The 24,755-nt window shown below is 42.4% G+C and overlaps 1 protein-coding gene across 1 annotated transcript; it reads left to right on the top strand.

The window, feature by feature from the left end:
* Nucleotides 1–7,122: 7,122 nt before the first annotated feature.
* On the top strand, nt 7,123–15,728 carry ARL13A (ARF like GTPase 13A). Its single transcript, XM_070366091.1, has 6 exons — nt 7,123–7,988; nt 8,359–8,429; nt 12,215–12,470; nt 13,329–13,434; nt 13,935–14,119; nt 14,993–15,728. Exons 1-6 carry the CDS (start codon nt 7,930–7,932, stop codon nt 15,507–15,509), a joined length of 1,194 nt encoding a protein of 397 aa, XP_070222192.1. The 5' UTR covers nt 7,123–7,929; the 3' UTR covers nt 15,510–15,728.
* Nucleotides 15,729–24,755: the final 9,027 nt, after the last annotated feature.

Genomic DNA, 24,755 nt, shown 5'->3' with positions numbered 1-24,755 from the left:
ATACTAATCCCTATAATCCCCTGATTTTACCATCGAGAAACCTAAGGGCTGAGGGTGGAAGTTTGTCCAGGATTTCTGAGCAATAAATAAGACTCTTATCCCTCAACACCCTTTATTCCTAACTCACACACTACTAACATCCATTTCCAACAGAAGCAAATTCTTTACTATAATTGATGTATGTGGTGCATTCTAACCAATACCTTTTTGGCCTCATTTGGAAAACAAAACAATGCATCCGTACAGTAATGACTTGGGGTTTTACTGAGAGCCTTTATTTCTCAGAAATCCTGAAGGCTGATCTGGATGATACAAAGTTCCTTAGGGGTTCTGCTTTGGTGCATTGTATGGATGATTTGCTTCTTTGTTCTCCTTCTCAAGCCTTCTCACAGGAAAGCAGCATCCACTTGCTAAAGTTATTAGCCTTAGAGGGACGTAAGGTTGCCAAGGGAAGATTGCAGTTTTCCCAAACCACTTCAATATTTAGGACACCTGATACCAGAAAAAGGGCTATACCTGAATCCAGAAGGCTTCATAATGTCCTAAGCTTCCAAAAATCCAAAATGAAGTGCCAAATGTGAGGTTCTCTCGGGCTAGTTGGATATTACTCAAACTGGATTCCAAATTTCTCTCTTATGGCCAAATCTCTGTATATTTTACTAAAGAGCAACCTCAACCCAATTTTATGGGAAGAACCAGACAAAATAGTCTTTAAGGCCTTAAAGGAGAGTTTGATGCACCTACACACTCTTGGGCATCCAATGATCAGGTTCTCTTTTCCGGTTTTATATATGGAATATATAAAGGAATATAATGCGTTTGGGATACTCACCCAAAAACATGAGAACCACCATCTATCCACAGAGTATTAAAGCCAGCAACTGTACACTGTGGCACAGGTCTACCCTGCTATTATTGCAAAGAGCCAGGATATTAGAAAAAAGATTGTTACCAATTAAGCACCTTGGGTGCCTGCAGCCTTCTAAGTTGTCTTTCCAACTTGCCTTAGAGCCATTACTGCCACTGCCTTTTTGGTTAAGGTCATCAAAAAGATTGAGGTGGGATTCCTTTCAACCATTTTTGTACCTCATGCAGTAGAAGCCCTTCTGAATTCTCACCACACTCAATATTTCTCAGTCAGCCACCTCACCTCCTAAGAAGTCCTTTTGTTAAGTTCCTCACGTAACTCTTTTAGGTTATAATAACCTTAATCCTGCTGCTCTTCTGCCCTCCATCACCAGTGAAGTCTCTCACCACTACTTAATGCTGATGGATCATATCCTGATGCCTTGTGATGACCTGCAAGAAAATAATTTGGGTAATGCTGACTTCTCAAAGTTCACTGATAGTTCTTATCTAAAAGGTGATCATGGTAAATACTGTGCTGGGTATGCTATAGCAACTCCTTTCATTGTTTTTGAGGCAGCATCTTTACCAATGGCTACTTCAGCCCCAAAGTCTGAATTATGTGATCTTACACAAGCTCATACTTTACCCAAGTACAAAACTGCCAGAATTTATACTGATAGTAGATATGGTTTCGGAGAAGCTCATGATTTTGGAATGTTGTGGAAGCAACATGGCTTCCTAACTTTCAGTAGAGATAAAATTTAAAATGGCTCCTATGTTCAAACATTAGTGAATGCAGTACTTTTACCTGCCACTTAAGCTATTATTAAAATTCCAGGGCATTTTTATCTTGACTCCCTGGAAGCTAAAGGAAATTACCTTGCTGACAGTTCCATAAGGAACGCTGCACTTAAAGGAATCAAAAGCAGTCAAACTTCTGTCATGATACAAAGAGGTATTTCCCCAAATGATAACTTAGAAAAACTGGCTGGAGAAGCCCAACAATTGGTCTCAAAAAAGAAAAAAGACTGGAAATTCAACTCTTGGTTTGATAAAAAGAGAAAGCTCTGATTCAGATCAAATAACAACTCAGTCCTACTAGAGATTGCAAAATTTATACTCCTAACCATTGTACATGCATTAGATCATTGGTCTACTGACAAAATTCCATCTTTCATGAATCAATATTGGTGGGGAAACATTTACAAAGTTGCAAAAAGTGCCTACCTCGCTTGCCCCACTAATCCAAAGGACAACCCAGGGAAGCCTGTTCTTACTGCTTCCAAACATTTTAAACTGTCTTAACGGACCATGCAAGGTCTGGCAATTGGATTTAATACAACTTTCCCCATCTCAGGGATATAAATATATTTTGGTCATGGTGTGAATGTTTTCACACTGGACTTAAGCCTTCCCTTGCAGACAGGCTACTGCTTTTTCTATGGCTGGTCTTTCTGGAAAATATTATCCCTACCTGGGGAAATCCTCCCACAATTCATAACCATCAAGGGACCCATTTTACTGGTCAGATATTTTGATACCTGTGCTGTTTGGCCAGTTTTACAACACTTTTACTGCATTTAGCATCCTCAATCCTCTGGTTTAGTCAAATGCACTAATGGAATTATTAAAACTCAATTGGCAAAATTTGTATGGGCCCTCCAAATATATTGGCCAAAAGCACTGCCACTGATCCTTCTAAATCTTATATCCATCCCTTGTGGAATTCAAACTCTCACCCTTTGAGATAGTCACAGGACACTCAATGCACTTGGCTCTTGCACTGTTTAACCTGCAGCTGATGAAACGAGAAATATTCCAGTGTTGCAAAGGCCTAATTGCTTCTATTAAAAATAACCATGTTTTGCTAGAGCAGTGGTTTCACAGTGCACTCTCCGGAGATGAAGACCTCAAGCACCCTTGCAACCTGGAGATTTCATATACTGGAAAAGACACCTTCAGAAGGATTCTCTTTAACTTCACTGGAGAGACCCCTATCAGGTACTGCTAACCAACCCTTGTGCCATGAAACTCCAGGCAACAGACTCTTGGATTCATGTGACACACGGAGAGAAAGCACCACACCCTGAGTGGACCTGCACATCATCTGGTGACCTGACAGTAAATAGCTCCCAGAATTGAAGCACACAACATCTGATGGAACAGCTTTCCCAAGAGAGTTAGATCAGGCTTGTCAGAAGTTTGTCTGCCAAATCTTTCATATGATCTCCAATGTTTATGATCTTGACTATACATGGACTTTAAGTTCAGTTCAGTTCAGTTGCTCAGTCGTGTCCGACTCTTTGCGACCCCATGAATCGCAGCACGCCAGGCCTCCCTGTCTATCACCAACTCCCGGAGTTCACTCAAACTCATGTCCATCAAGTTGGTGATGCCATCCAGCCATCTCATCCTCTGTTGTCCCCTTCTCCTCCTGCCCCCAATCCCCCCCAGCATCAGGGTCTTTTCCAGTGAGTGAACTCTTCACATAACATGGCCAAAGTATTGGAGTTTCAGCTTCAGCATCAGTCCTTCCTATAAACACCCAGGACTGATCTCCTTTAGGATGGACTGGTTGGACCTCCTTGCAGTCCAAGGGACTCTCAAGAGTAAGTGGCCTCAGAGTTGTCCCTTCTACCCTTCCTTGTTACTCAAATGTGACCTCAGTAGGTTTCCAGTGTGTATGCTTTCCCTCCATCATTGAATACCACACCCAGGAAAGGTCGTTTCTGGCACTGAGGGACAAAAAGTCACTGAAACCAGAAAACCCAAGTCTTAACCAGCACTGCTTTCAGAGGAAGATCATCTGGAGAGTGTGCTCAGTTGTGTCCAACTCTGCTACCCCATGGACTATAGCCCACCAGGCTATTCTGTCTGGATTTCCCAGGCAAGAATATTGGAGTGGGTTGTAATTTCCTTCTCCAGGGGATCTTCCCTACCCAGGGATCGAACCCACGTCTCCTGTGTCTCCTGCACTGCAGGCAGATTCCTCACTCACTGAGCCATCAGGGAAGCCCTTTCAGAGAAAGATCAAGATCAAAAGGAGGAAATGTAAAAATTAATAAAAAAATAACAATTAGAATAGGAGATCAGAAAGAGGAGCTCTCACACCCTATGACAACAGCAGAGCCCAACAGGAAGACTTCCATTTCTTGCCTGGCCAGAGCTCAGCCAGTGAGAGATTGCTACAACTCAGCCAATGAGAGATTGCTACAACTCAGCCAATGAAAAGCCACTATACTTCAAGCTCTGCTGCTGCTGCTGCTAAGTTGCTTCAGTCGTGTCTGACTCTGTGCGACCCCAGAGACGGCAACCCACTAGGCACCTCTGTCCCTGGGATTCTCCAGGCAAGAATACTGGAGTGGGTTGCCATTTCCTTCTCCAATGCATGAAAATGAAAAGTAAAAGTGAAGTTGCTCAGTCGTGCCTGACTCTTGACGACCCCATGGACTGGAGCCTACCAGGCTCCTCCGTCCATGGGGTTTTCCAGGCAAGAGTACTAGAGTGGGGTGCGATTGCCTTCTCTGACTTCAAGCTCTAAATTCCCCCAATAGACTCTTTTGTTTAGTATAGCCCAACCAACTACCTTTCCCCCTCCTTGCTGTGAGGGGTACTTGTGTGTGACTTGCTATGATGGCAGACCCCAAATTGTAATTCTTTGTTGATTCCAAATAAACCCATTTTTGCTGGAAAAATAACTGGTAGTCTATATGTGTTAGATCAATACTATTAATAAAGGGGGAAAACAGGTGCAGGGTATAATGTGAACTCTCTGTACTGTCTTTGAACTTTTCTGTATATCTAAAACTGTTCTTATAAAAGTTTATTTTAAAGTTGACTTAAAAAGGAGTACAATACAGTTTGTCCAGAAAATATGGAAAGGCCCAGAGCTGCGGTAGTTTCTCTGGCCCCTGAAAATCTCATTCACACAGCCTGTGAGACCCTTAATACACAGTCTCTGAAACTAGACCACCTGGCTTTGAATTCTGGGCATTACCACTTACTAAATGGGTACATTTGGGCAAATTACTTAACCTTTTTGTGAATGATGGCCCCTACTTCTTGCCATGTTATTAGGATTAAATGAGTTTAGTATGTATAGATTGCTTAAATGAGTGCTGACACACTGTAAGTTCTATGTAGATACTTTGTAAACTTAAAAACGTGATGACTAAAAATTCAGTAATTTAGTAATTAGCTATATAATCAGACAAGGTAGGGAGATATGAGTTTGGTTGCTATAAACCAAGCAGTGGTTACCATGGATATGTCAGAACCTTGACAGCCAGCATAAGGGGGCAACTGAACTGTGTTACTCTGGCAAGAAAGCTAGAAAGCGCAACACATCCATTTTAAGTCCTCTCAAAAAGAACCAACTTCTAATCAGATACATAATTAACCACCTCAAGGTAAGCAAAATATATCATTATCTCCATTCTGTAGATAAGAATTCTGAAAATGGTAGGTTTAATTTAGATGATTTCATCCTAGAGTACCCAGGAGAGGTGCTGGAAGTGAAAGGACCTGATAATCCCTAGTCCAATTATTTTCCTTCTTGGTTATCCTACTTATCCTTCTTTAAGATATGTTCTTAAGGAAGAATTTGTGTGATGCCAGTTGGACCTCTCTTAGTGGTACTAACAAATACAGACTGTCTGAGATCAAGCTAGGAAGCTCTGCAATTATCAGGAAACAGACATGAAGCTGCTACTTCTGTCTTAAAGGGAGATGGCTACCATGGAACCCAGACAATCAGACAGTGGTGTTTCAGGCTCCTGGTCTTATCAGCATCATGAGCAAAGCTGGAATAAGGCTGGTTTTGATCACAGGCCACATATCAGGTTTTCCTTTGGAAGGGCATAAGCCAGACCTATTTTCCAGGAGGTCCTTATGGGAATCTGAATGATTTCCTAGGGAATGAACAATGCTCTAATAAGAAATGCTATGAAATGCGAGTCTCTATTTGGGGATAGCAGTTCTCTAAAACAGTGGGTGATTCTGCAGAATCCTGCTAAGTTATCCATTGATAAGCAGATACATACTCACTACATAATCATCAGAGAGCTAACCAAAGCCCATCTGAGTATCAGCCTAAGTACTTTGGTAACCCAACCAGAGCTTCCCCCAGCTCTGGGCCCCATACATAGACATTCAGTTCAGTTCAGTCACTCAGTTGTATCTGACTCTTTGTGACCCGTGAATTGCAGCACGCCAGGCTTCCCTGTCCATCACCAACTCCTGGAGTTCACTCAAACTCAAGTCCATCGAGTCGGTGATGCCACCCAGCCATCTCATCCTCCGTCATCCCCTTCTCTTCCTGCCCCCAATCCCTCCCAGGATCAGAGTCTTTTCCAATGAGTCAGCTCTTCGCATGAGGTGGCCAAAGTATTGGAGTTTCAGCTTTAGCATCAGTCCTTCCAAAGAACACCCAGGACTGATCTCCTTTAAAATGGACTGGTTGGATCTCCTTGCAGTCCAGGGTACTCTCAAGAGTCTTCTCCAACACCACAGTTCAAAAGCATCAATTCTTAGGCGCTCAGCTTTCTTCACAGTCCAAGTCTCATATCCATACATGACCACTGGAAAAACCATAGCCTCGACTAGACGGACCTTTGTTGGCAAAGTAATGTCTATGCTTTTGAATACGCTATCTAGGTTGGTCATAACTTTCCTTCCAAGGAGTAAGCGTCTTTTAATTTCATGGCTGCAATCACCATCTGAAGTGATTTGGGAGCCCCCCAAAATAAAGGCTGACACTGTTTCCACTGTTTCCCCATCTATTTCCCATGAAGTGATGGGACCAGATGCCATGATCTTTGTTTTTTGAATGTTGAGCTTTAAGCCAACTTTTTTACTCTCCTCTTTCACTTTCATCAAGAGGTTTTTTAGTTCCTCTTCACTTTCTGCCATAGGGTGGTGTCATCTGCATATCTGAGGTTATTGATATTTCTCCCAGCAATCCTGATTGCAGCTTGTGCTTCATCCAGCCCAGGGTTTCTCATGATGTACTCTGCACATAAGTTAAATAAGCAGGGTGACAATATACAGCCTTGACGTACTCCTTTTCCTATTTGGAACCAGTCTGTTGTTCCATGTCCAGTTCTAACTGTTGCTTCCTGATCTGCATACAGGTTTGTCAAGAGGCAGGTCAGGTGGTCTGGTATTCCCATCTCTTTCAGAATTTTCCACAGTTTATTATGATCCACACAGTCAATCAAAACCACAATCATTAGGTTAGCCAAAAGGTTTATTTGGGTTTTTCTTAAGATCTCATGGACTTTTTGACCAGCCCAATAGACAAACACTTCACACCCACTAATATTAAACAAAAAGACAATGACGGTTGATGAGGATGTGGAGAAATTAGAACCATCCGGAACTGCTGGTAGGAATGTAAAATATAGAAACAATCTGGCACTTTCTGAAAATGTTAAACACAAAGTTATCATATGACCCAGCAATTACACTCCTAGGTATATACTCAAGAGAACTGAAACCATATGTCCATATAAAACTTATACAATCCTACACACACACACACATATATATAGCAGGATTATTCATAAGAGTCAAAAAGTAGAAACAATCCAAACATCTTATCAATTGATGAATGGATAAACAAAATGTGGTATATCCGTACAATGGAATGTTATTTAGCTATAGAAGGGAATGAAATATTAATACATGCTATAACATGGATTAACCGTGAAGCAATTGTCTAAAGTACCCTTTTTACTTAGGCAATGCATTTCTCCACCCTATCCCCAATTCCAAGGTTGAATAAAGATATTCCTAACAGGGATGAACTATGGCTGAAGGGATAGGCCACACCTAATGCCATCATGCTGGTGTAGGTTGCATTCCTAACAAGAAATCACTGTTTTGCCACTAGAGTTGATGATAATCGGTTCCCCTGCACCCCATCCATGACATAAACAAGGTTGGACAGAATGAAATAATGGACTTTTGACGGTCCCAGTCTGTTTATCAGTTTCTGTGTATTCATAAGCTAATTTAGGTTCAGAGTTAACCATGGGATGATTTCTTATTTCCCTTAATATTAAAGAACTAAGCTGAATCATGTTCCGGCTTCTGACCTCCTGCTGGTGTCATCTAAAGACAACTGAAAAGACCCAAAGGTAATACTGTAATTATTTCCTTAGACCTGTTCCACCATTTCCTCCAATGTACCTAGCCATAGTCCCTCACAGGACAAATCCTTATGATATATATTATTAGGGGGCATGACTAGGTAGTGTCTACAAGATTAGGGGCAGGGTTGGGGGAGGATGGCCAGTTCTACAAGGCAAGTGAATCAGGGAAGCAAAGTGTCCTTGGAGGCTTTGGGGAGTAGTTCCCACTCCACCTTCTACCACCTGGCTGTGCCTTTATGACTGCATTGGGACTACTGCAGGCAGAGCCCCAAACACCAAGAATATAATTCTTTCTTTAGACTGAGAACTAACAGTACTTTTAAGGCTTTGACTCATTTTTCTTTTCCATTTCTAGACATGTAGCCATCATCATCATTGGACTGCACAACTCAGGCAAAACTGATCTTGTGGAGGCCTTCCAGAGACGTAAGGAACTGAGAGCATTAGATACTAGTTTAGGTCTCCCCTGGGTCCCAGTGAACAATGAAATATCATTCCTTCCTACCCTTACTTCATGGCGCTCAAGTTACCTCATTTGAAGGTAAACACTTCCCAACACACAGGAACAAGACACACACACACACACACAGACACCATATACTCCTCTCCTCAGGTGTTATCAGCCTGTTTATGTAATGTCTGTTACCTGCTCCCTTTACAAGATACCCTAATTGAAGGTCTTTTCATAGTGTCAGTATGAATGAACTGTGACTATGCAAAGCACTGTAGTTGATAAGGAAGGATAGCAAGTTTGAAACAGTGTCTAGTGTCAGAGCTCAATTAAAGTGGAATTTGGTCTAGATAAGAGAGACAAGTGTGGGATGATGAACAATTTTAATAACGTGAAACTCTTTTTGACAGTTCATATAGAGGGTTGGAGCTTGAGAAATGGTGTCAGTTCAGAGACAGGCAAGTTTAATACCAAATCTCCAGTTTAATACCTTGACATTTCAGCCAGTGGTTCAGCCTGGTATTCCACCTTACAGGCAGCAAACTTGATTCTGCCTCTCCCAAATCTCTGATTGGCAGAAATGATAATTTAAAAAAAAAAAAAAAGGTAAGCAGCAGCAAGAAAATCAAGGAACCAAGATAAATCACAAGGTTACTGATAAAGGGAATAATTTTTAAAGCCCAATTCAGCACCACCCCTAGATTCCCATCCAGTCTGGGTGGGGCCTGGGAATATATTAAGAACACCCCAGGCCTTTCTAATAGCCATCTTAGGGAAGCACTCAACTGTAATTAGCCTTATGCTATTTTGCCTATGAGAATAGCATGTGCTTTCCATTCTAATTCCTAGAAGATAGAGCTTGCAGTCTAATTTGTTACTGTTTAACTTGCCTTGTGGTTGATGAATAACTTGGGGCTGATTCATAAACTTCATTCACAGAGATGTTTTTATGGCTAAGAAGCAAATTTCCACTAATGTCACATTCTGAAGAATTATCTCAGGCCACCTCTGTCCATGTAAGACTTCCAGAGACTAGTAGACTCCTCTGTACCCAAAATGCAATAGCTTGCCCCCTATAAGCTCCTGCAAATGTTTATAATTGCTGAAAACAGATGATAGCCTAGGGAGGAAGTTCCAATCTATAAGCAGTAACTTGTGTAAACATTTGAAGACACTGGCTATAAAATATTTTTGGACATAAGCCATTATTATCAACAACATCATTCACTATAACTATTTTGTCCGGCATGGTCATATGGGGCAAGTGAGGGCGTTTAAAGCAGTTTCAAACCTAGATATATATTTCGAACTTTAAAAGAAAATGCTGTCTTAGCCCCACCCCAGATCTCTCTCTCTCAAAGAATGAGGCCTAGTGTCATAGGTTTTAAGAGCTCCACAGGTGATCCTGGTGTGCAGAGTGGGTACTGAGAGCCAAAAATCAGAATCAGACCAACTCACAGGGGACCTGAAGGTTCAGATTTGGGCCTGGAGAAGGCCCAGGGAATCAAAAATCTTAACAGGTGCACCAGTAAGTCTGAGACAGGCATAAATTCTACTGCTCTTTAAGGCAGTGAGTCTCAAAATATAAGGTGAGAAGAATCACCTAGGGATTTTGTTAAACATAGGAGTTTGCTAAACATACAGATGCTTGTGTCCCAAATGTATGGATTCTTATTCATTTGGCACAGGGGGGGACTTAACCATCACCCCCATGTAACTCTAAAGCAGATGATCCCCAAACTATGCTTTATGTAGCATTCTGCTAGGGATATAGAGATGGATTTGACTCAGTACCTGTCCTCAGAGTGTTTATAAATTAATAGAGGAAATAAGAGAAATGTACATTGTCAGAGAGCAAGTTCTGATGGTTTTTAGGGTTTGCCAACAATAGATTGAATTATTGGAGAATTGGTAAGGTTGCAAATACAAAGAAATAACAGGGAAAAAACATAAAGTTTGCTTTGATATAGAAAACATGATTTAAAAATTACCTTTAGAGTTTTAACCTATTCACTTATTATTTTTAAGTAGTCTAATATAGACATAACAAATAACATAAAATTGTGAATGAAAATTATATGTTCTGTGAAAGCTATAATTAAATCATTGACTAACATAAAATCAGAAGAGGACACTATGAGATGATAGTAAAATGTAATAATATGTACATATACACACATATAGAGGCATATTATGTATACACACACATGTGTGTATAGTCATACATTTCCAAAGATCTGAAAGCATCCTGTTAACTTCTCAGCTAAGCAGCTTATTCTAGCAATCCTATAGAAAATGTCCCATGTAAATCTGAAACTAGAGATAAGAAGCTACTGATTCTGGTCTTAGAACTCCCAGGTATGAGTGTAGAGAATCTGTAAAATCATCTTGCTACTAACGTGGGCAGAGAGCTAAGCCAGGCTGTCGGTTTAATAGACTGGAATGTGTCTAGAGAAATGCTGAACTGCATTTCTCTGGGGGCTGAGTGAGAGGTGGAATGCCCTGTGGGACTGTATGGTCTGGCCATAGCCTTGAAAGGGCAAAGGTGTCTGAGTTTGGCATGGTTTCTAGGAGATATGAGAGGAAGAGGACTTCATACTCTCCTCCACAGTAACAGGCCCCATAAACATTTACTGAACACCTACTATGTGTAAGGGAATGCAGAGCCCCTCCCTCACAGAGCTTATATTTTCACTGGGGAGGCAGGATATGCACAGAATGAGGTGAAGGACCAGTTTAACACATCATGTGCTTAACTAGAGATCGAAGTGAGAGCTGGGCCAGTCAGCGAGGCTTCCTAAAGAAAGTGGTACTTGAGCTGGGCCTTAAAGAAAGGATGGGAAAGAAGAGTTTCATCAGATGCATTCAACAAATACTTATTGAACACCCGTCTGCCAGTTTCTGTGCTTGACATAGTGAATATATAATAGCAAATACTGAAGGGGTTTCTATCTTGTTGCAGTTTATAACCCAGATAAATAAATCACAGAATTTATAACACTGTAACATGGGCTTCCCTGGTGGCTCAGACAGTAAAAGATCCGCCTGCAATGCAGGAGACCTGGGTTCAGTCCCTGAGTTGGGAAGATCCCTTGGAGGACAGCATGGCAACACACACCAGTATTCTTGCCTGGGGAATCCCCATGGAAAGAGGAACCTAGCAGGCTACAGTCCATGGAGTCACAAAGAGTCAGACATGACTGAGCGACTAAGCATACATGTGCTGTGGTAGTGGTAAGCCCAGAAGAAAGGCACCTTATCCGGACTTGGGGATGGTAGTGTGAGTTAAGAAAATTTTCTAGAAGAAACAAGATCTGAATTGACCTTTTAAAAACAAAATAGGTTTTAACCAAGCAGAGTAGTGGGAAAGTGTTCTAACCAGTAGGACTAGTATCTTGTGAAGGCCCGGGGCAAGGGAGAGCCTGACATGCATGTGGAATGGGGGACAGGGAGGCACACGAGTCAAGAAGCAGAGGGAGGAAGAGGCTGGGTACCAGAGACCCTGGATACCAGTCAGGGAAGAAATGGATCTGGCAGGTTAGGAGGTAAAAGAGTTTGTATTCTGTCTTCAGAGCAACAGGCACTCAAGGAAGGTTACTGAGCCAGGATAGGGTAGTGTGGGCAAAGTGCTAGTTTAGGAAGATGAATCAGCATGAGCAGGATGCCAGGACACCTCCATAGGATTTCTGAGGGCAGGCTGTAATCAAGGTCCAGATAATCATTTAACAAATTATTTCATCCTCTCTTCCCCTATGCATAGAACTCCCTAGTAGGAGTAGGATGGACAGTTGTTCAAGCTCTGAACCAACCACACTCCTGGTGGATAATTATGAAGTTTCCATCTATGACCTAAAAGGAGACATGCAGGGCCGCAAAATCTGGCCAAACTACTATGCTCAGGCACATGGGCTTGTCTTTGTCCTCGATTCCAGTGACTTGGAGCGCATGCAGGAAGTGAAGGTCATCTTACCCAACATGCTGTCTGATGAAAGAGTGGCTGGGAAACCCATCCTACTGTAAGACTCTACCTTTGTGTCCAATTTCCCCTTCCATTCTGAGCCTTTAGAAGAGAAGTAGACAGAGGAAGGGCTAGGTGGTCCCTCTATCACATCCAATTAGACCGCCTCTCCTCTTTGGCTGAGGGGTAGTGGACCAGTCCTCTATGGGCTGTTTTCAAGAGCCACTTTCTACCAGACACTGCCATGGGGGAACCTATTATCTAATTGTGCAAAGGTAATTTTGAAGGCAGTCATCAAAGGGAAATGCACACACCCTCCTCACTCATTTGTCAACTCTTCCTGAAGACTGCCTCCCTACATTTGCTTCTCTTTTCTGGCTTCAGTCTCTGACCCTGAGATGAAGGCAGAAAACTCCTGTGTTGTATATTCAATGCCAGTGGCCTGCTCCCTTGGCAGAGTGCCCGAGACTTATGCCACTACCTCTTATTCCAGGGTGATATTTCAGGCGGCCTGTCAATCCTCCCCATGCCCTTTTAGCCTTTTTTATTCCTTGTTAGCACCCCCAGCTCAAGCATGAACAGAGTTTAGGGAAGGGTGTAAAAGCTCCAAATTTGTTCCTATCCCAGTTAGAAATTCTAATTAAAGTTTGATGGTGTAGTGTAGAAGTCAGAAATGAGGCTTGGGGATTATTTCAGATTCAAATTATTTGTGCTATTCTTTCCTCCATTGAGAGCTGGCTAGAAAAATGTCTGGATCACCTTACTGGGTATGGCTTAAAAGCTAGTCCCTGGATATGGAGCAACTGTACCAGAATTGGATATCCCCCTCTTTCCTTTTTTTTCTTGCCCTTGGTCTCTATCTCAGTTTCACTCATCCTCTCTTCTTCCCTAAAAATCTTCCAATGCCTGGTTTTAGCCTGGCCAACAAGCAGGATAAGATGGATGCCCTGCCACCTGGTGATATCATTGAATATCTGCTGCTGGAGAGACTAATGAATGAGAACAAGTCTCCGTGCCGAGTGGTAAGTGTCCTGCCCTCCCTTCCCTTGTCCTCTCAACCAAGGCTGATGCCTTCCACAGCCCATAATCAGTCTCCTATGCCAGATCTCAGGCAAAGCCTCTCCCTGACACAAGTATGGTAATGATTTCTGACTCAACTGTGATAATAAGTACCACTCACTCACAGCACTTTTGCATCTGTTTTCTCATTAGGCCTGTAAAACAGCTCTTTAAAGCTGGAAGTTTCAGTAGTCTCATTTTATGGTTAAGAAAGCCAAGGCTCAGAGACCCTGTGTGCCTTGTCCAAGGTTATACATCCAAGACGTGACACTTGATTAAAGGACCTAGCTTTTGTACCTTTCATTTACCTTCTCAGGAGTAAATGTTGAGTATCTCTTAGGAAGTCTTAAGAGCCTCTCTAGGTACAGCAGAGCTTCTGTGTACCTGTGTGCTGAGGGTGATTGAGACTATGGGCCCCAGAGGTCCCAAGCTCCTGGGCTGGAGTCTTCTCTTTTTGTCACAGGAACCTTGTTCAGTTGTCAAAGAACTCCAAAGGCGCTGTCAACCTATAATTGATGGCCTGCACTGGCTGTTATCTGCCATTGGGGAGAAATATGAAGAGCTGTGTACTCGCCAACAGCCACTGCCACCAACCATTGCAGCCTCCAGTAGCACTAGAGGATTTGAGGAAAGATCCCCAGCAGACAGGTACCGAGCTGCCTCTGTTAGGTGTACTGATAAGAATAGATGCGGGAGTTAATCTTCAATATAAGCAGGGAGTTCTGGGAGGAGCATGAATTCTGTGAGGTGCTGAGCAAGTCTCTCAAGATCAGTTGGCCCAAATGGGGTGAAGGCAGTGACCACAAACATCCCAACACTGTTAGGTACATCCTCCCCTAGGCACAATTTGAGTGGGATGAGTTAAATCATCAGTAATAGAGTTTCTTCAAAACAGGGTTTCTTTTTTTTTTTTTGGACTGTATATATTTTATTTTTAATTTAAATTTATTTTAATTGGAGGCTAATTACTTTACAATATTGTATTGGTTTTGCCATACATCAACATGAATCCGCCACGGGTGTACATGTGTTCCCAATCCTGAACCCCTCCTCTCACCTCCCTCCCCGTACTATCCCTCTGGGTCATCCCAGTGCACCAGCACCAAGCATCCTGTATCCTGCATCGAACCTGGACTGGTGATTCATTTCTTATATGATATTATACATGTTTCAATGCCATATTCTCTGGTTTGTTACACAGAGGAGAAAAGGAACACAGGCCCCTTAAGGAGCTTATTGGCAATATTCTATGGATAACTATCCTGGAGCTGCTCCACATTCTCTGCTTCCCATTCTCTGATCATTCCAATAATACAGCAAGGTGGGAGAGAACAGGAATATAGAAAAGAAGAAAAAGAGGAGGTGATCAAGGTTTTGAGGAATAAAAAGACTAAATGTCCTCTTCCTCTGTTGTTCCTTTAATTGTCTGAAGACACATGGTAGGGATGGGGGGATAGTTGAATTTGATTAAGGAGCTCGCATCTGTTTTCACTATGGCTTTATCCTCTCTATCTTCTCCAGCTTTGCTACCCAGATGGGAATGTCCAAAGAAAACAGACAGCATGTAGGACAACACTCAATGGAACCTAAGCCTCTGAAGTCAATCCTGCTAGTAAGTGGCTCATTAAATGTTATTACCTCAGGGACCAATCTCCAAACTCTTTGGGCACCAATTGACTTTCTCCTCCATCTTGCTGATGTACAGAAAGAAGGTGTAATAATAAGACCCAAGAAGAACGTATCAGTAACCTTTGCCTTAGATGAACCCATGGAGGAAGGTGAATATTCTGGGGAAAATGGATCTCATAACACTGCTGGACTGCGTAACACCAGTGGAGCTCATAACACAGCTGGAGCTGGTAACACTGCTGGGGCTCGTATCACCGCTGGGGCTCTTATCATCGCTGGGACTCGTATCATCGCTGGAGCTTTTAACACCCCCGAGCTTCGCTATGGTCCAAGTGATGACTTTCATCCCCCAGCCCCATATACTGAGGATGATCTTTTTGAAGGTAAGGCTGGAACATTGATTAGTTAAGGTAGAAAAGATATAAAGGCCTTTCCTCACAATTTAAAGTGAGGAGTGAGTTTTGAGCCCCAAACTCTTTTTTTCATGCTGTGGTTGGTGATCAGGAGAGAAGCAGATGAAGTGCTTGGAGAGTACCATTTGGCAGCCCAGTACGATGCTCCAGGATCTTTGTCTGGATGGCTGTAGGGTTATCTTAAAGGTTATGATTTCCAGTGGTAGACGTACAAATTGGTACACTCTTTAGAGAGAGTAGTTTGGTTGTCTGTCTCCCTCCTACTCTCCATCTCTCTTTCTCTATGTGTGTGTGTGTGTGTGCGTGCCTGTGTGTGTACATGTGCACATGCTCAGTTATGTCCAACTCTTTGCAACCCCATGGACTGTAGCCTGCAAGGCTCCTCTGTCCATGGGATTTCCCAGGCAAGAATACTGGCGTGGGTAGCCATTTCCTACTCCAGGGGATTTTCACGACCCAAGGATTAAATCTGTGTCTCTTGTGCCATATATATATATCTTGGAGAAGGAAATGGCAACCCACTCTAGTATCTGTGCCTGGGAAATTCCATGGACAAAGGAGCCTGGTGGGCTACAGTCCATGGCATCGTGAAAGAGTGGGACATAACTTAGCAACTGAACAACAAGAACAGCATATATATATATATATAGAGAGAGAGAGAGAGAGAGAGAGAAAGAGAGAGAGAACTTTAAAATTGTGGAAACCATATGAGCCAATCATTTTATGTCTTGAATTGTAGCCAAAGATAATTACACAAGTACACAAAAAAGAATGCTCATAGTTGTTCAATCACAGCATTGTGCATAACAGCTAAAAGCTGAAAACAAGCTAAAGGTCTAACAGTGGTGAATGGCTAAATAAATTATGGTGCACCAATACAATGGAATACTGTGCAGACCTTAAAAGGGCTAATGTTGACATATTGACTGGCATGGAAAGTTTTCCACAACCGTTGGTGTTTTGTTGGAGAAAATAAAGTCAGAGCACAGCATGTACAGCATGATGTATATATGTCCATAGACTATCTGGAGGGAAATCACCAAACATGAGCAGTGGTTTTCTCTAAGGGTAAGATTCTAGGTGATTTTTAGAAGAGCCGAGGTACCTTTTTTAGGATTTTTGTATTATCAGAAATTTTTTAATAATCATATATGATTTCTCCCAATACACTAAAGGCACTAAAAAAAAGAAAGCTGTGAGGATTTAAAGGCCCATTGTTGTTAATGGCTACTCCATCTCAAATGTTCCTTGGCCGCAGTTTCCATGATGGTAAACTGTCAATTTTATAATGTCACCTTTGCTCTCCAAAGAATCTGCCCTTCAGGCTACCTCAGAGCCTTGGGTTGTTACACCTACACAGAGGGGCTGTTAGTTCTGTCTGTTAATACCTCCACAGTCCCCCTATAATTCCACCTACTCTAACATAATATCCCTTAGAACTCCCGTTGTGCCCATACATCAATCTTCGAGCCATCTAATGAATCTTATCCCCATCAAGAGGCTCAAAAATAGTTAAGGGGAATAAATAGTTTGAAATAGTTTAAGAATGAAGACAACCTGGACAGGAACACTGAGGACAGAGGTGCTGCTCTGGGAAGGAGGATGAAAGTTGAGTGGCAGGAATACAGCAGAAGAGTGGAAGAAGTGTCTTTCTAGATGTCTGATTCTACTCCTAAGTCTGTGTCCAAAACTGAAACCCATTTTTCATTTCTGTAACCTCAGAGCCAAGGGCAAAAAGGAGAATGGGCACCTGGGACTCAGAGGACATGTTACTGGACAATCCCTGATGAAGCCTTTGAAGCCTTTGATGTGGTTAGTATTCCTTAGGTGAAGGGAAGAGAGCAAGAGGGAGAGCAAGTATGAGGTCAGGGCAGAGGGGGACACCTGGTGGGATGCAATCTACACCCCTTGGAAAGTAGGCAACACCCTCCTCACCTGGAAGGACAGGAAGCCTTGTGCCTAGCTTCGTTTGCAGTGACGCCTGTTTTCTTTCTCTTTTAGCAGACTTTTAACAGAGAGCTAAAGAGAAAAATGAAGGAACGTCCAAAGAAATATCTCATATCCCTCCTTTGGTAAATGGGTTCATCTACAGAACCATTAGAATTTTTCAGTTTTCAAATTTCTGTCTGTTAATACCTCCACAGTCCCCCTATAATTCCACCTACTCTAACATTATATCCCTTAGAACTCCTGTTGTGCCCATACATCAATCTTCGAGCCATCAAATGAATCTTATCCCCACCAAGGGGCTCAAAAATAGTTAGGGGGAATGAATAGTTTGAAATAGTTTAAGAATGAAGATGACCCTGGCAAAGAAAATCAGAAGATCTTTGTACCCTAATGCTCCTGATGAAGTCTGTGAGCAACATATCAAGGGTAACCAACTGCAATTGAGTCTTAGAAGTATAGGGTCAGTTTAGAACTACATTTTCTCCCCTTGTGTTCTTGGGTGGAAGGGGACTGGCATAAGTAAAGTATTCTGCTGAGAATTATGCTCTACGGAATCATTTTTAGTCACGCCTCTGAAAACAACTCGGTTTTAAATTCCCAGCCATTGTCTGTGAAGCCTGGCAACAATTCTTCTGCTGTCCCTTCAGGAATAGCAACTGATGTCTCTCCTAACATTTAGGTTAGGTGTGCAAAAACTGTACGAGCTTAAAAACATTCAACTGTCCATTCCAGAGAGGGCAGTGTTAGTGGTGGGAATCATCATTCACTATGACTACAGCTGCTACTTTCACCATCAGTACCACAGCCCCCATTTCCTGAGTGCCTTCTGGTTGTCAGACATAGCACTAAGCTCTTCACGTTCATTATTTTATTCACAACAACCCATGGGTGTAGGCAGCGTATTTGTTTTTGTTTTACAGATGAAGAAATTAAGGGGCAGAGAAAAATAACTTATCTAAGGTCCCAGAGGCTGTAAGATGCAGAACAAGGAACCAAACCCAGATCTGACTCTGAAGCTACTTTAGGCCAGAAAGATCTTCTTAAGCTTTTCTCAAACTTTACCCAGAAGAGAAAGCTATATCCAGGGAAAATGTTGAAGCTTCATCATGCCCATGTTAGAAGAATTAGGTTGACTGCAGTAAGCACACTGATGGTAGTGGCAGACCCAGGTGAGCTAGGACTTCCATTCTGCCAGACACTAGGCTAAGTGGTTTACGTACATTACTGCCTTTCATCTTCACAAGGCTTTGAGGTCAGTCCTACCATCATCTTACAGAGGCAGAAACTGATGTTTAAAGAGGTCAAACAATTTGTCCCAAGGCACCCATTAGGAAATGACAGAACTGCTCTTCAGACTAAACCAAGTTCCAACTCCATAACTCATGGTCTTAACTCCTACCTATATGGTCTCACCAGGAAGTATAAACCAACTAGCCTATAACTGTTTCTGAGAAAGAGAAACCTGGCACATAATAAGCATCAGTCTCACAACCCCATCTGGAGGGCCAGACACTGTCTAAGGCTGCAGCATTTGCTGTTATGCCTTATTATGCCTTATTATGGCTTTAAGTCCAAGGGGACCACCTCAGGCACTTTGTGGGTCTTTGACAGGATTCTAAGGTTCGGCTTAAGTCATGGCGCTGGAAGCAATCTTGAAGAACATCTAGTCCAATGCCAATTGTTATACAGATTAGGCATTTGGTACAGAGAGGTTAAGTGACTTGCTGAAGGCTGCAGAACTGATCACTGACAGACATGCTCCTGAAATCCAGATCTCCTGTGTGCCTGAGCCAATGTGCTATCTTCCCTGCCCCAATATACTACACCCTCTCTGGGTCTTCTCTGGACACTCTTGACCCATCTGTACTTGTGCTTGCATAATTGCTAAGTTGCTTCAGTCATGTGCAACTCTGTGCAACCCTATAGACTATAGCCCACCAGGCTCCTCTGTCCATGGGATTCTCTGGGGAAGAATACTGGAGTTGGTTGCCATGCCATCCTCCAGGGGATCTTCCCAATCCATGTATCGAACCCACATCTCTTCCATCTCCTGCATTGGGAGGTGGTTGCCATGCTGTCCTCTAGGGGATCTTCCCAATCCAGGTATTAAACCCACATCTCTTCCACATCTTCTGCATTGGGAGGTGGGTTCTTTACCACTAGCACCACCTGGGAAGCCCATCTTGACCCCACCTACATTCCCTTCAATTTGTCCAATAAATATTACTGGAAAATTCTGCTGACAATCATTCCAACCCAGGGATATATCAAATGTCTCTACTGAAGAGGAGTTTACCAGACAGGAGACTATAATTCAACAAACCAAGGTTCTTCACTCATGTTGCTCTTTACAGCATTATGTCTGAGGCAGGCATACCTTCTCAGCCAAGAGGGGAAGAAAGTATGGCTAAAAGGAATTAGGAGTGCTATCTATGAATATGAGCAGGGTGGAGAATTTAGGTTGAAACACTGACATAACTGAATTTCAATATATTGGCATACTTTCCTTTCTACAATATACATGTTCCTGGGTGTCAACCAAATTTTCCTACAGAAAGTCTATTAATCAAAAATATTTAAAGAATATCCCCTCAATACAGCCAGGAAAACCTTATTTATTTAGAGTGAATAATTTGGTTGCTGCAGGGTGTTGCCATACTTTCCAAACCCCTTATCAAGCTGAATGACCTGGCAATTACCCCCAGTGAAGACAAGAAGAAGAGCACATACCTCACAGGCTTGTTTTGAGGATCAAAGAGGACAAGCCAGGGCCAAAATGCTAGGCAGAGTGCCTGGCACATAATAAGTAGCTCATGAAATGTTACTGACTATTATTATGATTAGGGAAGGATCTTAGATCATCAGATAGCTATACTTCCATACTGGAGAAGTATCCTCTTTTCTGCAAAGGATAACCCAAGGAGAGATGTCTTAGATTCTAAAGTACAAAGAGTATAGGGAATCTAGGGTAATTATAGGGCTTCCCTGGTAGCACAGCTGATAAAGAATCCACCTGCAATGCAGGAGACCCCGGTTCGATTCCTGGGTTGAGAGGATCCCCTGGAGAAAGGATAGGCTATTCACTCCAATATTCATGGGCTTCCCTGGTGGCTCAGACAGTAAAGAATCCACTTGCAAGACCTGGGTTTGATCCCTGGGTTGGGAAGAACTCCTGGAGAAGGGCATGACAAGCCACTCCAGCATTCTTGCATGGAGAATCCCCATGAACAGAGGAGCCTGATGGGCAACAGTCCATGGGATCACAAAGAGTCAGACATGACTGAGCGATCGAGTATATAGCACAGCACAGGGTGACTATAACCACTGCCAACCACCACTTCCCAGAGCCTCGTCTTTGAGAATCCTAAAATCTGCCAAAAAACAAAGGTCTTACAAACTGTCTCAGTGTGGCAGCTCAGGGACCAAGATTAATGAGAGCTTCTTGAGCCTTGGGGGCAAATATTCTTTCAGGCAAATGGTTGCCTTGGAGTTTCTCTCCTTTCATTGTCAAGGTCTTGGCCTGCCTCCTCCAAGACTTTTAAAGTCTAGCTCCTGTCAGAGACACTTCAAATATATGACCCTGGCTCATCATTCAACAAGCCCTATGTGGCTCTGGGTACTTGTCCATTTCGTCTTGCAAGACAGGCCTGGGCTTTTGGATTAGAGAATTCCATGTGTATAGGTAGAGATGCTGTGTTGTGAATGGTTTTTACTCCTGAAATCTTGTCACCACTCTTCATATGCTGTTACTACCCATCCTAGTGTGCAATCAGTAGGGTTGGTATCCAGTATGATCTGCACAACATGGGTCAGAGATTCAGGACACTGTTAAGAGTTAAGGAAGAATTGTGATGATTTGGGATTGGATATGGAAACCAAGAACAGGTAAGTGAAAGTGAAGTCACTCAGTCGTGTCCGACTCTTAGCGACCCCATGGACTGCAGCCTACCAGGCTCCGCCATCCATGGGATTTTCCAGGCAAGAGTACTGGAGTGGGGTGCCATTGCCTTCTCCAGATTATATGTATAGTAGAGCTTTCGAACTTACAAATAACATGAAATACCAAAATAGGTTGTTACTTTTCCTTTCTCCACCTCTCTCGTTCTCTCTCTTTCTCTCTCTCACACACACACACAGACACATACTTTTTAGTGTTAAGACAATTGTATGAAAAACAGGTAATACATTTTTTATATAACATCTCAATATTCAAACAAAACTGTACTTCATGTATGTAAAACAAAAACATAAATTATGCATTGGTTTCTCTATATTTGATATTATTGAATAATGCTATAATTCAAATTTTTGTTTTTAATGGGGTTTTTAACTTTGAAATCCTTGCTTCAGACTTACTGAAAGTAGAATTAACAGGGTTTTTTGACCTCCTACTTTTAGATTTGGGGGTGATGGTTCAGAATCAGATGCATTCACAGTAATGGATGCTACTTCCACCAATCCTGGTTGAAGGGGTTCCAGTGATACCTGAATAACAACAGGTAACCTAGTCACAAATCCCCTGGAAATTTGAGCTTCTGATGCTTGAACCATCCCAGTTGTGTTTCAAATATCACTCTTTCCTCCCAGTATCCTATTAAAACCACTCATCTTCAAGGCAGTTGCAACTGGCAAGACTTAAATACACCACTCAGGAGAATTTTGCCAACTAGCATTCTTAACTATAAAACACCATTGGCTATGGGTGGGGTAGGGCTCAAGTCGGGATTCACTGCTTTGGCATTCACCCCTGTAAACTCTTCATTGGATAGCCCAAACTTGGATTTCTGACAGGAAAGGGTGTAGAGAATAGAGGTGTTCTATCGCCCACCATCCCAACATCCCACTTCATTTTCACAGGTGCGCCTAAAAGAACTATAGCCATGGCACCTCTGACCCATGCCTATTCCTTTAACTATAATAATCCTTGGCTTTTTCTCTTATATCAAGCTCTATGGGAAACACAGGTGGAGTTATCCCAGGCGAGAGAGAAAGCAGCAGAAACTTCCTGCTGTTGGGAGGGAGACCATATCGGCTTAGGGCTGTGGGAGTCAGGGGGCTTGTACTTCCACTCCAGTGCTCCTGGAGTGCCTGACTCAGGTCCCAGGAGCCCAGGAGGCTCTGCTGGTTGGTGGTGGGCAAAGCGATGTTAACAAAGCGCTCAAACTGCTGGGCGATGATGACTCAAGAATCCCACGCAATCCCACGCTCCTGCTACTCACCACTTCCAGGAATTAAAATAGACCTCTGGTGCTAAGAGACAGCAGGCCTTTTATATCTGCTCAAAAAAATGAGCCCAGCCTTAAGGACTATCCTGCTATTTGATACAATGGAATATTACACAGCCATTAAAGATGCCAATTATGTGCACTGTGCAGGTGGGAACCAGAATGTGAAATAATGTTACACAAAAACAGCACAATAGGAAATAGGTACACATGCTGATCAGAACTATGGAAAACACACATTGAATAATTCATCCCTAAAGTACCAAAGAGAATGAAGAGCACCACAGTCCTTTGAGTTTCCACCCCTACCCCCAACAACACCTTGTATTATAATACACTTTTTAAAATTGTTGTGCTGGTCATGCTAGGTTACTAAGACATCTGCCTTTTAAGTGACACAGGAGTTAACTCTGCAGATTATTTGATTCAGGGAACAAATAAGAATTTAACACTAAGGGGGCTGATGCTTTAAAATGGGCTTCCCAGGTGGCACAGTGGTAAACAACCTGCCTGCCAATGCAGGAGACGAAAAAAGACATGGGTTTGATCCCTGGGTTGCGAAGATCCCCTGGAGTAGGAAATGGCAACCTACTCCTGTATTCTTGGCTGGGAAATTCCACAGAGGAGCCTGGTGGGCTCCAGTCCATGAAGTCACAAAGAGTCGGACATGGCTGAGTGACTGAGCACATATACGCCATTTCAGGTTTAGCACTCCAATGAAAAATTCCTTCAAAACACCTAGTCCACAAAGCTCCAATATGGGAGTTTAAGGAAACATGTGTTTGGACCTCTTTTAAGTGGGATTGCTGTGTTTTGAACTAAGCTAGCTTATAAGGAGAGAAAGAAACTATTTTTGGATAGGCTTCCAGAAATCCCTCATTGAAGAAGAATTGCTAAATGCTTTCCCCCAGCCCCACCCTTGTCTCCGGTAGTGCTTATTACACTTAGCCAAACATCTAGCACATATATGGGTATCTGGGTAAGCACTATTCTCCTTCTGGAGCCCTGGCCTCAAGCCCTGCCCAGACTTGGGTTTTTTTAGAATTAGCTTTCAATCAGTACATCTAGTTTTTAAAAGACTATGTGTAGTCTTTTCTTTTTTTTTCTAATTTTATTTTTAAACTTTACATAATTGTATTAGTTTTGCCAAATATCAAAATGAATCCATCACAGGTATACATGTGTTCCCCATCCCTCCCCCCTCCTCCCTCCTCCCTCCCCCTCCTTCCTCCTCCCTCCCCTCCTCCCTCCTCCCTCCTCCTCCCTCCTCCCTCCCCATACCATCTTTATTAAAAAAAAAAAAACTTGTATTCTGAAATTTTAGATTTATGGAAGATTTGTAAACATAGTATGAAGAGTTCCCATAAACCCCTCACCCAACTTCCCCTAACATTAAGATGCATATAACTCTGGTAGATTGATCAAAACTATGATATTAACATTAGCACAATACTATTTATTAAACTATAGACTTAATTCAGATTTCACCAGTTTCTCCAATAATGTCCTTCTTCTGTGCAGGGTCTAATCCAGGATCCTATGCAGTGATTATAATAGTTTAGTTTAAAAAAAAAAAAAAAACCTAGAAACTATTCTCCTTTTAGGAGGTGAAACAGGTAAGCCAGGTGAAACAGGTAAGTGTCTGGCCAATTTATGATCCTGAGCTATTCTAAGAAACTCATGAGGGAACTCTATTACTTCTGTACCCAAGCTCTGAATTTGCGACACCTCTCATCATGGTTATTTTCAGAAAACATGTCTTACATCAGCACTTCTGACAGTAGTACAAAGGTATTTGACAAGTGGGTTATTTTAGCAACCAATATTATGAGGGTGACAAAATGAGCGGATGGCCTTATCTGTTTCCTATGTGTCATTTTTCTTCAAATTGTAGTTAAACGTCTAACTAGAAGCTGTAATATTTGACTGTAACATAAATGCTGAGAAACACCCACACCAGCACAAAAGGGACTCTCTCCGATGTGTGTTTGGTTTTGTTTGCCTGAAATGAAGTACTGAAATCTTACAGAAACCAAATTGAATAGGTTATTTTGACTCTTTGCTAAT

The sequence above is a fragment of the Bos mutus genome, chromosome X (genome assembly GCF_027580195.1).
Source record: "Bos mutus isolate GX-2022 chromosome X, NWIPB_WYAK_1.1, whole genome shotgun sequence".
Taxonomy (NCBI): Eukaryota; Metazoa; Chordata; class Mammalia; order Artiodactyla; family Bovidae; genus Bos; species Bos mutus.
This window is presented reverse-complemented; position numbering and strand designations above follow the sequence as displayed.

Excerpts from the sequence above, each read along its gene's own strand:
- ARL13A (XM_070366091.1), top strand. The coding sequence starts at position 7,930 with ATGTTCCGGCTTCTGACCTCCTGCTGGTGTCATCTAAAGACAACTGAA. Across the intron at positions 12,471-13,328 it reads GCTGGGAAACCCATCCTACT|CCTGGCCAACAAGCAGGATA; the intron begins GTAAGACTCTAC and ends GCCTGGTTTTAG. Across the intron at positions 13,435-13,934 it reads ACAAGTCTCCGTGCCGAGTG|GAACCTTGTTCAGTTGTCAA; the intron begins GTAAGTGTCCTG and ends TTTTTGTCACAG.